At 49.8% G+C, this 14,042-nt stretch overlaps 1 protein-coding gene across 5 annotated transcripts in view; it reads right to left on the bottom strand.

Moving 5' to 3' along the window:
- Positions 1-14,042, bottom strand: part of Echdc2 (enoyl-CoA hydratase domain containing 2) — an 18,053-nt gene that overhangs the window by 3,321 nt on the left and 690 nt on the right. The window contains exons 2-9 of one of the 5 annotated variants that reach the window (XM_010610349.3): positions 13,900-13,916; positions 9,391-9,413; positions 8,276-8,362; positions 8,116-8,203; positions 6,558-6,644; positions 5,526-5,618; positions 4,576-4,632; positions 4,172-4,359 (exon numbers count right to left, since the gene is read on the bottom strand). In XM_010610349.3, coding sequence (XP_010608651.1) covers positions 4,172-4,359; positions 4,576-4,632; positions 5,526-5,618; positions 6,558-6,644; positions 8,116-8,203; positions 8,276-8,362; positions 9,391-9,413; positions 13,900-13,916 — 640 coding nt within the window. Of the gene's footprint in view, positions 1-4,171; positions 4,360-4,575; positions 4,633-5,525; positions 5,619-6,557; positions 6,645-8,115; positions 8,204-8,275; positions 8,363-9,390; positions 9,414-12,809; positions 12,833-13,899; positions 13,917-14,042 lie in introns of those variants that run through there. The other 4 variants (XM_033767511.1, XM_010610348.2, XM_010610347.1 and 1 more) reach the window with 4 other exon arrangements.

Genomic DNA, 14,042 nt, shown 5'->3' on the forward strand with positions numbered 1-14,042 from the left:
TTTTTTTTTTTTTCTCGTTTGGTACGGGGATCGAACTCAGGTCTTTGCACTTGCGAAGCAGGCCGCAGAACCGCTGAGCTAAATCCCGGGCTAAGGCTAATGTATATTTACTACTTAAAGGGGAAATCTAAGTTAATTTATGAGCCTCTCATACCCACATACTACTGGTAGCTTTTTTTCTGGCCTGAGCAAACTTTCCAGCCATTCGGCTCCCTCCTTATTGCTTTTGGCCAGCCTGTCACTTGGAGCTAACCTGGGAAATCTTTCATTCACAATTCCCAGTAGCAGCAGGAAGTTAGTTGTACGTTTGTTGTTCAGGCTACACCACAAGGCCCCAGCTGTGAGATTAGTAACCATAGTACCTAATTTTTAGCAGGCTGATGCTTTGGTATACAAAGCTCCTTTTAAATACTGAAATAATACACGTTGTAATTGTATTAGTTGAATGCCATTGACTGGAACATTTGGAAACATAGATCATCTTGAGATCCTGTTACCCAGTTTATACCAAAAGGCAAACCATACTAGTCTCCAGGTACAGCTAGACAGCTCCCTGGGGTAGCTGCAGCCTGTCACTCCCATGAGTCATCCTGGTTTCTGTATGCATCCAGAGGCTCCAAACACAGAAACCTAAAGGCTTCAACTTCCCTGGCAAGGGCAGGGAGTCTCCACTTAACATATAGTGAGCCCTCCACCCTGCCCTGAAAAGAACATCTCAGTTATAAAGACTTACCGTGCCTGCTTTCCAGTACTGATTGAACACCAGGACTGCTGAGCCACATACCCAATGCTTCTTGTAATTTATTTTGTGGTTTTGTTTTGTTTTCTTTTGAGAAGGATGTCCCTAAATTGCCTTGTCTGGCTTTAATTTGCCCTTTTCTCTCAGCCTCCCAGGAGGCTGGAATCACAGGCATTTGCCATTGCACCCAATTAGTTTTTTTTTTTTTTTTTTTTTTTGGTACTGGGGCTAGAACTCAGGTCCTTGTGCTTGCAAGGCAGGCAGCGGCACCACTGAGCTAAATCCCTGGCTCCCTATTACTTGTTTTTATGGTTAATTAAAGTGTAATCTTAAGGCCACCGTGATCTCTGTGGTACGGATGGCCACCCTTGTGCTGTAGGATGTACTTTTCCTTTTACTTGGCCCAAACTTGCTCCACAGAGCCTGTTTCTTTTCTTACCCTTAATAAAACTTCGCTAACATTTGTGCTTATCTTGACCAATTCTTTGCTCAGGACAGAAAGAACCTAGAAACCACCTCCAGAAGGAGACCCCAGCACTTCAAAACTCGGTTACACTTCCTCCTCTGTAGAGACCCCTCTGCCCGGTATTTACAGGCTGCAGTGGCACAAGCTTCTTGCCCCTCCACACTTCGACTGTGTCACGTTGGAAGTAGCAGAGAGCTCGGCTGAGTTCATTCCTAGTCAAGGTCAAATGACTGCAACTAAATTCTCCCCTTCTGAATTAACCGTTTGTTCTCTTCAGCAAAGATAGACTTGTGGCCTCTTCTACAGTCCTGCCTGCTTGATACTTGTTATCAGCAGGTGTCCCAAGGCCTGCCCAGCTCCCCTTTCCCACACTTACAACACCGGATGCCTGGAAGTCCTCTCTCGTTGCTCTGGGCAGCAGTCTGCACACCTGATTTATAAAGCATTCTTCTCAAGTCTCTGTGCTGCTTTCATTTCCCCCTTTCCTATCTCGTGGACGTTGCAGGAGACGAGGACCACTGCAGGGGTCTCTGGTAACGTCCCCTTTCCCTTTCCCTATACTCCTCTGATGGCTCCCTGCTTCTCCTCTGCCGTGCCCACCTGCCACGCCACCCTGCCTTCGAGCCAGCCAACTGGACTGAAACCTCTACAAACAGCCAAAACCTCTCCTCAAAAAAAATTCAAACAATACTAAAGTGATTTATGGTTTATAATTTTATAGACTTACATTTTAACAGTTTTGTAACGTGTTTGTAAAATTTTTTAGGATTTAAAATGTTTTATAAATCAGGTGTGCAGGCACATGCCTATAATCCTAGCGGGGAGGGGAGGGGCTAAAGCAGGAGGATTAAAAATTCAAGCCTAGACTGGGCAACTTGATAATTTAGGGAGACCCTTGTCTCAAAAAAAAAGGCTGGGGTTGTAGCTCAGTTTGAAGGCCCTAGGTTCAATTCCTATTACTTGAGCCAGGCATGGTGGTGCATGCCTGTAAATCCAGCACTCGGGAGGCTGAGGCAGGAGGATTGCTGTGCGTTTGAGACCAGCCTGGGCTACATAGTTCCAGGTCAGTCTCAACTACATAGTGAGACCCTGTCTCAAAAAAACAAAACAAGAAACCAACTCCTAGTACTTGAAAGTATTATGTATTGTTTCAAAGTTTTAAAAAATTTTAATGAAGTATAATGGTAAATACCTGTAATCCCAGCATTCGGAGTCTGAGGCATGATGACTGCTGTGAGTTCAAGGCCAGCCTAAACTAGATAGCAATACCCTGCCTCAAAAACAAAACAAAAAAAAAGCACACACAGGGATTTAGCTTAGTGGTGCCGAGATCTGCCTCTCAAAGGCAAGGACCCAAGTCCAATCCCTGGTACAAAAAAGTTAAAAAAATTTGTACCTATTCTGCATTCTTAAAAATAGCAGTTTCTGGGCCAGGGATTTAGTTCAGTGGCACCGTGCCTGCCTTGCAAATAAGGTCCTGAGTTCAATCCCAGTACCACCAAAATAAATAAATAAAAAAGCAAAGGAAAAAAACAAATTGTGCTGCTATAAACATGGACATGCAAAAAAATATAAAAAAATAGTTTCTATTGTACTCTCTGTTATGCAAGATAAATCCCAAAAAGCCGGTGTTATCTGTTTTCTCTGATGTCACAATAACTTTGTGACCTTGATAAGCAAGTCCCTTAACTTTTCTAGGTCTGTCTTCTCACAAAAAAATGAGGATCTTGAGCTCAGCTGCCTTGTTCTCATAACTGTGTGACACGCAAGAGGTTCTTGGTAAGGGCTGGCGTCAAGATTTATTATAAATCAGTGAATGCTAACTCCATTTCAGCTGCTTTTATCTTTATGGAAACATGAGACCTCCCCACCCCTCAGCCCTTCCTGCTCTGCCCCTCTTAGTGAAAAGCTTATTATTTTTTAATTTTTTGGTAACTGAGATCGAACTCAGGACCTTGTGCTTGTAAAGCAGGCGGCAGAACCACTGAGCTAAATCCCCAGCCCTCCCCTTAGCTCCACAGGCCCTTGGAGAAGATCCTGGTATCGCCCTGGGGCTTTGGACCCTGGAGCTGGTAGGGTTGCTCCTGGGCAGGCTCCTAAATCTGTGTCCTGGGGAACAACCCCTTCCCCATACATTCAAGTCTCACTCTAGTCCAGCTGGCCTTGAACTCATATGTAGCCCAGCCTGGCCTGAAACTCAGGGCCCTCCTGCCTCAACTTCCTGAGTGCTGGGATTATAGGTGTGTGTCATAGAGACCAATTCCAAACCCTTAGGGAAACTATCTGGATTAGAGCCATTTTGTTGATGCTGTTTTCGGTGGTTTCGGCTCTCCATTCTGAATTCTCACCCAAACTCTGCAAGTTAGATGCCTGAAACCTGCGGTGAGGAGCAGATTGAGGCTACAGGCTGATGTAGTATTTCAGTGCCCAGACATTGGCCAATTTCTTCTTGAAACACAATGTGAAGATAGAAGCCACCTTCATGCCCAGAGCTATGCATTTTTCAGTGTTCTTTCTGGGGTGACAATAAAAGCATGGAGGAGCAGGTGCCCCGGTGGCACTCAGAATGTCTAATTGCCACAAAGAAGGGCTCCCAGCCACGAAGCCAGTAACCTTGAAAGGTGATCAGTTACCTTCATTCCTTCCCTCAAGGCCCAGCTGCAGAACAAGCAGTGCCAGCCTTGGCTGGTGCCTGTGAACTGGGGGCAAACATCCTGCCCAGGTCCATCTGCAGCTCACTGGCTCACCTTTGTTCAGGTCCAGTAAGTCGTCTGACTTGGCCAGAACCGGAGGCTGAGCATGGACCGCCGGCCTTGGCTCTCTCCCTGCCCTCTCTGCCATGCTGTCAGTGTTACTCTGGGCCAGATTCAATTTTCATGGTAATTCAAAATGAAAATTCACTTTGGTTTTGTTCACTAGATGGCTGAACAGGTGCCCCCCCCCAGTCCCTCCCTCTGGCACCACACCTGGGGCAGGATCTCCTGGGCCAGGGCTCGTGCTCGGTGGTAGGCAGCATCGCCCGCCTCATTCTGGTCCACTGCGTGGTTCACCAGCCCCAGTGCGTGGGCCTCCATCCCAGTCAGTCGCCGGCCAGTGAAGATGAGCTCTTTCGCCAGGGCCACCCCCAGACAGCGTGGCAGCCTCTGAGTCCCTCCTGGCAGGATGGAGGGGTGAGGGTGGTAAGTCAGGCTCTCTGAGAAGGGAATTCTGAGAAGGCCAAGACTGCAGATGGCCAGGCCTTCTCCGAGGTGCAGGCTGAGTCAGGATGGGAGGGCAGAGCCCACTACGAGGAGCCGAAAGGGAAACTGGGAAGGACCTGGGTGCAGCGGAACTGGGCAGATACAGAAGGGCAGGGCTGTGGGTGACTTACCTGCCCCTGGGAGCAGCCCTCGAGTGGTCTCAATCAGCCCCATGACAGCTGTGGAAGCTGTTTGAACAGGAACAGAGTGAATCTCTCCCTGTCCCACCCCTTGTACACCACTTTTTATTCCTGGGGAGAGACACCCACCTCTAGTCTCCACCTGCCTCCCCAGCCAGTTCCATCGTGGTCTGCCCACACCGAGACCTCTCCAGACTCTGCCTCCATTGGGGACCAGCCTGGAAGTCGGGAGACTTAGGCTTGGGCTCCCCGACCCCACTGCTGGAGTTGGGCAAAACCAGCAAGTCTGCCCTTCTGAGTCTCGAGGGTAGGAAAAGATGTTAGGCCCTCTTCTGCATGTAGAGTGGGAAAAGATCACATGGGCTGATGGCGCTTGAACAAGGGGCTCCTAGAAGGTGCCTGATGCCTGCCTGTTGGTGGGTTAATGGATTCTCTGTCTCAGGTACCGTTGTTTCTGGCCTGGCCTTGAGTGTCCGTAGCTCCTGCTCCCGCCTGATAATACCTCTGAGCTTCTTATCCCTGCCTGAAATTTCCTGATGGTTCCAGTCTACACCCTCCTTTTCCGTGTCCTCCTCAGCTGTGCTTCCTCAGAAGCTTTCCTTGATTGACTACTCACAGGGCTCCTGAGTTTCCTCAGCATAGGCCACCTGACCTGTGTGGTGTGGGCAAAGAAGCTATGGCTTCTGGGGCTCTCCACTCTCAGGTCTCCCAGACACTGCAAGTTAGATGCCTGAAACAGGGCCGCAAGGTGAGAGAAGCTGTTCTTATAGGTGATAGGCTCTTAAGCAGCTGGAGGGAGCTTGTGCTCCCTGTGTGCCCTACCCTGCCTCCGTTTACCTTTCGGCTGGAAGGTCAAGAGCAGTGGCTAACTTTGCAGAGCCCCTCGACTCACTGTGCTTCACTCACCCTCACCTCCCGACCCCGCCTCAGCACTGCAGTACCTGACACTCGGAGGTCACAGGCCAAGGCAAGCTCCAAGCCTCCGCCCAAGGCAAACCCATCCATAGCTGCAATGGTAGGCGCAGGGAAGGCTGCTGTGGGATGAAGAGGGGCTCAGTCTGTGTGGTCCTGGCAGCATTGGGACACAGACCCCAGCCGGCAGGACAGAGGTTCCCAGGTTGGACCCCTTACTGGTGCCTAAGCCAGATTATTGGAGAAGTTGGTTTCCCCACCAAGGAAGGTCCTGGGGCCTCTGGGGAATGGGAATGGGGTCTAGGCTGGATGGTCCTCGCTCTGCCCCACTCTCGCGCTGGCCTCCCTGGGACCTGCCTGTGTGATCCAAGCCCCATCCTGGGGCTTGGAACACAGATCTGAATCAGATGTGACCCCTGCTCCCATTAGGCCTGGACTAACGGAGAAGGCAAATGTACAATCAGGCAATAACTTAGTGCTCCTAAAAAAAAGGAAGCTTGGAGGGTGGGTTGGGAGGGCTTCCTGGAGGGGGTATTGGAGGTCTTAAAAGATGAGTGAAAGCTCAGATAGCCAAGAAGGGGTGTTCTGGACAAAGGGTACAGCAACTGTTCAAGCTGGAAAGCATGCTCGGTGAGCCTGACTCCTAGAATACCTGCGTCTGAGTCCTGGGGTGGGGCAGGGTCACTGTAGTGGGGCTCAAGGCTAAATAGCCAGGGTTCTCAATGGTACAAACGCTGTCTGGAGCCTCTTGTCCCTTCTTCCTGGTGGAATTCCTTATGCCCATCCCATCTGTCTCCCCACAGGGCTCAAAACAGAAAGAGGGCCAGGCGTGGTGGTGCACACACCTGTAATCCCAGCCCTGGGAGGCTGAGGCAGGAGAAGCACCATGAGTTTGAGGCCAGCCTGGGAAACTGAGTTCCAGGTCAGCCTGAACTACATAGCAAGACTCTGTCTCATAAAACAAAAGCAGAGTTCTCTTCAGAGTAGAGGATGGTGGGAGGGGAGGGGCTGGCGGCAGCAGGGACCCCCCCCAATCCTCCACCCTCCTCCCAGACCCTCACCGATCTCATTCATCAGGCCTCGGAGTCGCTGGACAAAGACCCCCACCTCCAGAGCACTCATCTGCTCCCGCTCCTTTAGGTCTGCACCTGCAGGGCAAGGGATTGGTGCCTGCAATTAGGGAACGGCCTGGTCCAGAACGCCCAGTGGTCAGAGATCTAACAAAGGAGACCAGAGGAGAAGCAGCCGGAGAGGAGGAAAAACACCAGGAAATGCAGTCACGGGAGCCAGAGGAAGGTGTGTCAAAAAGAGAAGTAGGGCTGTTAGCTCAATGGTTCTGTCGCCTGCCTCACGAGCACAAGGACCTGAGTTTGATCCCCAGTACCAAAAAATAAAATTAAAAAGAGCAGCAGCTACAGCAAAAAGACAGATTTCATCAGTGTGAACAGCTTGTGCATCAGAGGACAGCATCAAGAGTGAGATGACAAGCTACAGAACAGGAGAAAGTATTTGCAGTTATAATCTCTACAGGATTAATACTGGGGCTTGGGACAGCTCAGTGGTAAAGCACTTGCCTAGCATGCATTAGGCCCCACAGTCAATCCTCAGCACTGCAAAAAAGCAGAAAAACCCAAACCGAAACAAACATGCTCCTTCAAGTTAACAAGGAAAGGAACAATTCAAAGTGGGCAAACTACATGAAAAGGTATTTTTCTAGAGAAACTATACAGAGGGTCAATAAGCATACAAAAAGATGTTCAGCGTCCCGGGTCTGCAAGAAAATGCGAATCAAACCCACAGTGAGATGCCATGAACCACTGGGAGGGTCATCACATAAAACATCAAGGGGCTGGGATACGGCTCAGTGGTAGGGTGCTCCTGTGTTCAATCCCCAGTACTAGAAATCAAAAAGTGCCGGCATGGATGTGGAGAAAGTGGAATCCCAGACAACTGCTGGTGAGAATGTTATGGAAAAGGGTCTGGTGGTTCTTCCCTGAGTGCAACAAAACTACGTAGGAGGCCAGTCCTGAGTATGTACCCAAAGGGACCGACAAGGGGAACTCGGACACTTGCATAGTAATGCACAGGGCATTACTCAGAGTAACCAAAGATGGAGACAGCCCCTGGTCTAGGAACAGATGAATGCGTGGCCCTGGCCCTGCTGCCCCTCTCCAGGACACCTCCAGAGTCAGTTCTCAGCCCCCGCTGTGCTCCTTGACTTGCTCTTCTTTCCTGGCCTGGGGTACATTTTTCTCCTGCTCTTGAAGAAGTTCATGGTGCCTGCCTTGTGTGAGGACTGGATGGCACAGGTATGGTTGAGTTTTGGCGACAGGAATGGGATTCTATGGGTGGACAAAGGGCACAGAGTCCCACCTTGGTAAGTGACCTTGTCGTTTCTTCAGTGAAGGGCTGGAACAAAGAGTGGTGTAGCAGAAAGAGCTGGGGTGTGTGTGGGGGGGGGTCAGAAGGGCCAACATCAAAATGAATTCTATTCCATCCCCCACTAGGCGCATTTGACCACCCTGAGCTCACATCTGTAAAGTGGGAAAAATGCATCCTGTGCTGGAGCTGACCTAGTCCCCTCTCCCCATCCCTGCAGACACTGGCGTGGGGACCCACCTGCACAGAACACGCCCTTCACTCCGCTTCTGAAGAGCAGGACACGCACTTGCTGGTCCTCACGCAGCCGGGCCAGAGCGTCCAGCAGCTGTAGAAGGCACCCTGTCAGACACCCCCAGCTCAGCCCCACGGGGCCCCACCCAGGCGCCCCCTTTCCTACCTCACTCACAAAGACGTTCCCCAGAGCATTGCAGGCTCGAGGTCTGTTCATCAGAATCTCTGTGATTCCTGCAGGGGAGGGGTTGGCCTGAGATAAGGGGCCTGGCCCAGCTCACCCCAGGCTGGGGACAGGAGGTAGGAGGCCGGGGCTCGAGAACCTCTGCCCTTGATGAGTAGCGTGACTGGCAATCACATACCAGGGCCTGTTTTTCCAACTGTGACGTGGAAAGAGTAACTGTTCCTCTTCCTGCTTCACAGAGGAAGCAGAAGAGCTTGTTAAAGCATGGAGCAAAATGGGAAAAGGAGCAAGAATGATCGCACAGAGGCCCCTGCCTGTTTCATTAAGACACACGCATGTAGGCGCAGGGACACATCTTCCATCTCTGGCTTCCTCTGTATTATTATTCCCTTCACAACTGAAACTTCCTCTAGAGCTGAAGTCATGGCGAGGCAAATGCCCTTACAACCACCACCCAGAACCAAGAAATGGAACCGTGCCAACAGAACCTCGCCTCAGAAACCTACCACACGCCCAGAGCCTTTCTCCCAGAGTAACTCTTCTGACTTTTGTGTAAGTCACTTCCATGTATTTTTTTTCCCCCAATACAGTACTGGGGTCAGAACCCAGGGGATTCTACTACTGAGCTATATCCCTACCCTTTCTTATTTTTTATTTTGAGGCATGATCTTGCTATGTTGATAAGCTGCCCAGGCCGAGCTTGACGTTGCATCCCTCCTGCCTCAGCCTCTCGGTGCTGGGATTACTGCACCAGGCTTTCCATGTATTACTTTGCCATTTCATCACTCAGGTGTGCATCATGACACATCATGCTTTGTAGTTTTTGAGGGGTTTTTTGGTACTGAGGATTGAACTCAGGACCTTGCCTTGCAAAGGCAGGTGCAGCGCCTCTGAGCTACATCCCCAGCCCCAGACTTTCTAGTTTCTAAAACTTTGATGTGTCTAATAAAAGCCCATTAAAATTCTGAGTCTTCCCTGGGCCCTGTCTTTCCCTCCAGTTGCCTGATGACACAGGAGCGTTTCTCGAAGTCTAGATGTTACTGATTGCACTCGTGAGGGCAGAGCAGCCTGCCTCTCTGTCACAGGAAACAAACAACTAAACCCTGAAGTTTGATTGTCGCTGTGTGTCTCTCTTGGTATCCCCCACCCTGTCTGGCTGGGTTTTCCACTGGGTCACGTTCATAACATCACTCCCTTAAACCTTCTCTAACCTGCCCCCCGCAAGGCCACCAGCATAACCACATCACTCAGAAAATGTACTCAGTCACAAAGCTGGCAGTCCAAACTCTAAACAGATCTCAAATCCCCAGCATAGACCCACTGCACAGCCACTAGCTGATGCAGGCTCTTTCCTCTAGCTCTTTATCTCCCAGCCAGGCCTCTTGTTCTCCACCTTGCTCTCTCCCACATACATACATGCCTTGTTATGGGCAGAGTTCTCTAACTATATCTCTTCCTTTCTCCCCTTAAAAAAAATATATATATAGTTAGGGGCTTGGAATTTGGCTCAGTAGTTCTGCCGCCTGCCTTGCAAGCACAAGGGCCTGAGTTCAATCCCCAGCACCAAAAAAAAAAAGCCCAAAGGCCCCCGCGATCTGTCTTTGCAACCTGCTTCAGTGTGAACTCATCTGCACCATCTGAGTCAGGTGTGGGGAAGACAGATGGCTCTGGGCAAGGGCTCAAACACTCCCATCACCCCTTCCGGGCTGTTTCCCCCTTATAAAATGCCAGGATGGCGGAGGCTTGTTTCCAATCCTCTGGCCTTCACAGCCCCTTCTTATTGTCTCCTCGGGCCCTTGGCATGCAGAACAGCAGTGTCCATTTGGTTCCAGTGAGTCGACCTGAGGCACAGAGGGCCAGGGCAAGCTTTGCACCACCAAGGGGCAAGTTTGCAGCAGGAGTTACAGAATTATGCTCAGGGCAGAAAATCATGATGTTAAGGCAAGAAAGGCTTCTCAGCCTCCCGGGAAACCTATAGCAAGCTTTTAGAGCCCAGCAGGCTAGACGTCCTGCAGATTGCTCAGATGGTCCACAGCCCTTCCTAGAGCTGGCGCCTCAGAAGAGAAAAGGATGCAACTCTGGGTAGAGCAATCATGGTGGACACAAATGAGATCAGAGACACAGAGAGACTCACATTTCATAAACTTCAAAATACTCAAGTGAAATCAGTAAGTCACACATGTAAATACCAAATAGTTTCTCTGGTGTGAGAAACTAAAAGTGTAAATAAAGATCAAAACGTGTAATTGATAATGTGAAATAGGAAGAAAAAGGTCTAAAGGGGTAGAGGAAGTAGAAGGGGTAGGAGAAAGGGAAAAGGAAAAGGCAAAAAAATATGTGAAAAAGAAAAAGCATGGAAATAAAGTCTGTAAGTAGGGAAGGGTGAAGGGGCTGAAGGGAGGGCTGGGGAATGGGGAAAAATAAGAACCAAGATAAGTTATGTAAAGGTACAAGATTCTAATGTAACTGTACAGTATACCTGAAATGTACCAATAAACTTAATAAAGATTTAAAAAAACTTCAAAATAGTCTAGATACAAGGCCAATGAGTCAGACCCTGGTCCACTTGATCATACTTGATCATACCCTTCCCCTGGGCAGATGAGACCTGCAAACTGCTTCTAACCAATGGAAAGCAGCATAGGTCATAAAATGTCACTTTGACATCAGGTTAAGATGTTTGCAAAGGCAGTGAGATGTGACTTTGTCATCAGGCTGTGATATACACCAGGCTCTTGTCTAGTCAGACTCCAGGGCCTACATAGATGGGGACATGTGGCAAGTTTCTAAGAGCTGAGAGGGACTCTTGGCCAAAACCCTAAAAGAAAATGGGACGTCCTACAGCCACAACGAAGTGAATTCTGTCAACTACTGGAGGAGCTGGAAGCAAGTCTTTTCCCCCATAAAACTTCTGATGAGACCACAATCCCAGCCAACTCCATACCTGGGTCCTAGCTAATACCTGATGCAGAAAACTCAGCTAAGCTGCAGCTGGGCTTCTGACTTACAGTAACTATGGGAGAATAAATGTGTGTTGTTTTAAGCAACAGAGTTTGTGGTTATTTGTTACATGGCAACAGAAGACAAATATAGTCATGATGGCCTGGGATTGAGACACTTTCCCCTCTCCTCTTTGCTTTCCTGTTCTGTCTTTTCTCACTGGCTCTCGTCTTTTCTTTCTTTCTTTCTTTCTTTCTTTTTTTTTTTTTTTTTTTTTTTTTTTTTATGGTGCTGGAGGATTGAACATGGTAAACCACAGCTCTGCCACTGAGCTATATCTCGGGCTCCCTCCTCTTTTCTATCTTCATCTCCTCTCTCCACCTTTGCATCCTCAGAATTCTGCTTGCCAAGTCTCACAATCCTTGATTGAAGCCACAGGTCAGACAACCAGCTCTAGGGCCTTAGTTAAGTGTCTTCACCCTCTGACCTCCAATTTCCTGATGTGTAAAGAGAAATAAATGTCCATCTGAGGATTAAAAGAGATTAAATGTACCCAAGCGTGTGGCCAGAGTTTGAGAGTGGGGTAGGCAGGGCAAAATGAATAGGGACTCAGGCAGCTCTAGGACCTGGCGAGACTGCACACCGGGCCAGGGGTCCTGAGGCAGGGTGTCGTTGGCTTTCATTTACCCAGCGGGTGACATTACCGTGAATATCCACATGCCAGGTTCTGGAAAAGCAGAGGATCTAGCCCTGGTCCCTGCCTTCTCGGACTGTTCCAGATTCTGGGAGCACTGCCCTTTAAAGCCCTACCAATGCACTGGGGTCTGCACTGCACCCTTCCCTCTCTTACCAAGCCCACCATGTGCCTTTCCTGAGCAGCTGGCTGAGGTCATTTCTGTCTGGATGGTGGAGCAGTGGTGGTGAATCTATGGTACGCACGCCACAGCGTGTTTGTATCACTGAAAGCGCTAAAGGTTCGCCATCACTGGTCTAGAGCAAGGCTAGGTGCTAGGTAGGGCGCGGCCAACAGAGGCTGCTGGAAAGGAGAGTGGAGAACATCTGGCTTAAAAACCCCTCACTCCAAACCAGGGGAACAAAACTTGAAATCAAGAGTTTCTCAAGTCACAGCCACGGTAACAGTACTCTTTCAGAGTGGACAACTGCTGGGGACGCAGCAGCAGAGTGCTCACGGGCCTGTGAGAGGCCTGGGTTCCGCTCCCAATAATGCACACACAAACACACACACACCTAAAACCCCTGTCAGAGACAAGTCCAGACAAGAAACTTAAGGGTACAGCATGGCAGGGGATTGCTGGAAACAGCCTGTAGGCAGAGAGGAAAGGGCTGGAACAAAACAGAGATGAGAAAGCTTTACCTGAGCCCCTAGGGAAAAGAGAGATGATAAAAGATCAGGAGAGTGGGGGAGGATTGCAAATGGCCTACTGAGGAGCCAGAGTAGACTCCTGCACGACTGCTAAGCCCCGTCCTTCTCCGGGCTACCAGGTTCAGGGTGGCAGCGAGTTGATGGCATCTTCTGGAGAATTCCCCTGGGTGTGAGCTCTTCCCCACATCTCACCGCTTCCTCGGGACTTCCTTTTCCCTGGTGGACTTTCCCCCTCCTCCAGGACTTTTGTCAGGGGTGGAGGCTCAATCTGGTGATCTTTGGTATTCATTTCTACATAACAGGATTCAAATATTTACCAGGGAGCAGGTGAGGGATTTAGCTCAGTGGACCCTTGACTCTTGAAACCGCAGGTACCAGAGTTCAATCCCTGGTACCAAAAAAAAAAAAAAAAAAAAAAAAAAAAAAAGTATTTACCAGGTAGCCAAAAGGTCTATTACTCAAGACAACTTTGTATTTACTGATGGACCCGTCTGCCTGGAAGAATCAGTGACGATCCCAGGTTTTGAAATCAGACCTGGCTCAGGTTGCTCAGCCCTCAGCCTCTCAGATCCTTAGCCTGGACAGTGAGTGGGAAGAACTGTAAAGCTCTCAAGGCCAGCAGCTGGCTGTTGCTAGCATTCCAGTGAATCAAGCATGAGTGTGGGATTCCCTAAGGTTGCTGGTCGGAGAGATTCTCATCCAGTGACATAGCAGGACACTGGTTGCCCAATGTGTCCGTCAAAGAGGTGAATCACTGGCCTGTAATCCCAGCACTCTGGGAGGCTGAGGCAGGAAGATCACAACTTTGAGCCCAGCCTGGGCAATTTAGGGATTTAGCAAGACAGTGTCTCAAAAAATTAAAAAGGGCTGAGGTTGTGGCTCAGGGCCAAGGCCCTGGTTCATCCCCATTAGAGGGTGGGAGGAGCGGTGAGTGCAACCCTGGAAGCAAGGAACTAGATTTGTATGGGAAAGCAACTCTTCAAAACCTGGTGTCAGAGAGTTATGATACATTATTCACCTGCACCAACTTCCTACAATGATTGTAATCAGGATGTACTCCAAACATGTACTAATAAAAAAGCGTCAGGGCATAAAGAGCAAGAAATACAGTCAAATATTTAGTGCAACGCAACTCTCACCAGAATAACCCGACATCAAAAGCCCGGGGAAAGGAAATGGAAGTGGGGGCGGGGGATGACCAGGGCCTCACCCCGACGGTTCTGCGCAGCGGACTAGGGAGACCGACGGGCATCGTCGAACGCACCTTAAGTCTAAAAACAACACCCACCACCCACCCCCGCCAACAGGAGGAGCGATCAAGGGCGTTAACTGCCCGCGACCGCTGAACTCCACCGGGGAGCGCAGCTCTTCGCTCCGCTCCTCGGTCCCCGAGTCCCCGCGCTCCCCGCAGGCTTGGCGCTTGGC

The sequence above is a fragment of the Fukomys damarensis genome, unplaced genomic scaffold (genome assembly GCF_012274545.1).
Source record: "Fukomys damarensis isolate Sample0158 unplaced genomic scaffold, DMR_v1.0_HiC HiC_scaffold_23, whole genome shotgun sequence".
NCBI lineage: Eukaryota > Metazoa > Chordata > Mammalia > Rodentia > Bathyergidae > Fukomys > Fukomys damarensis.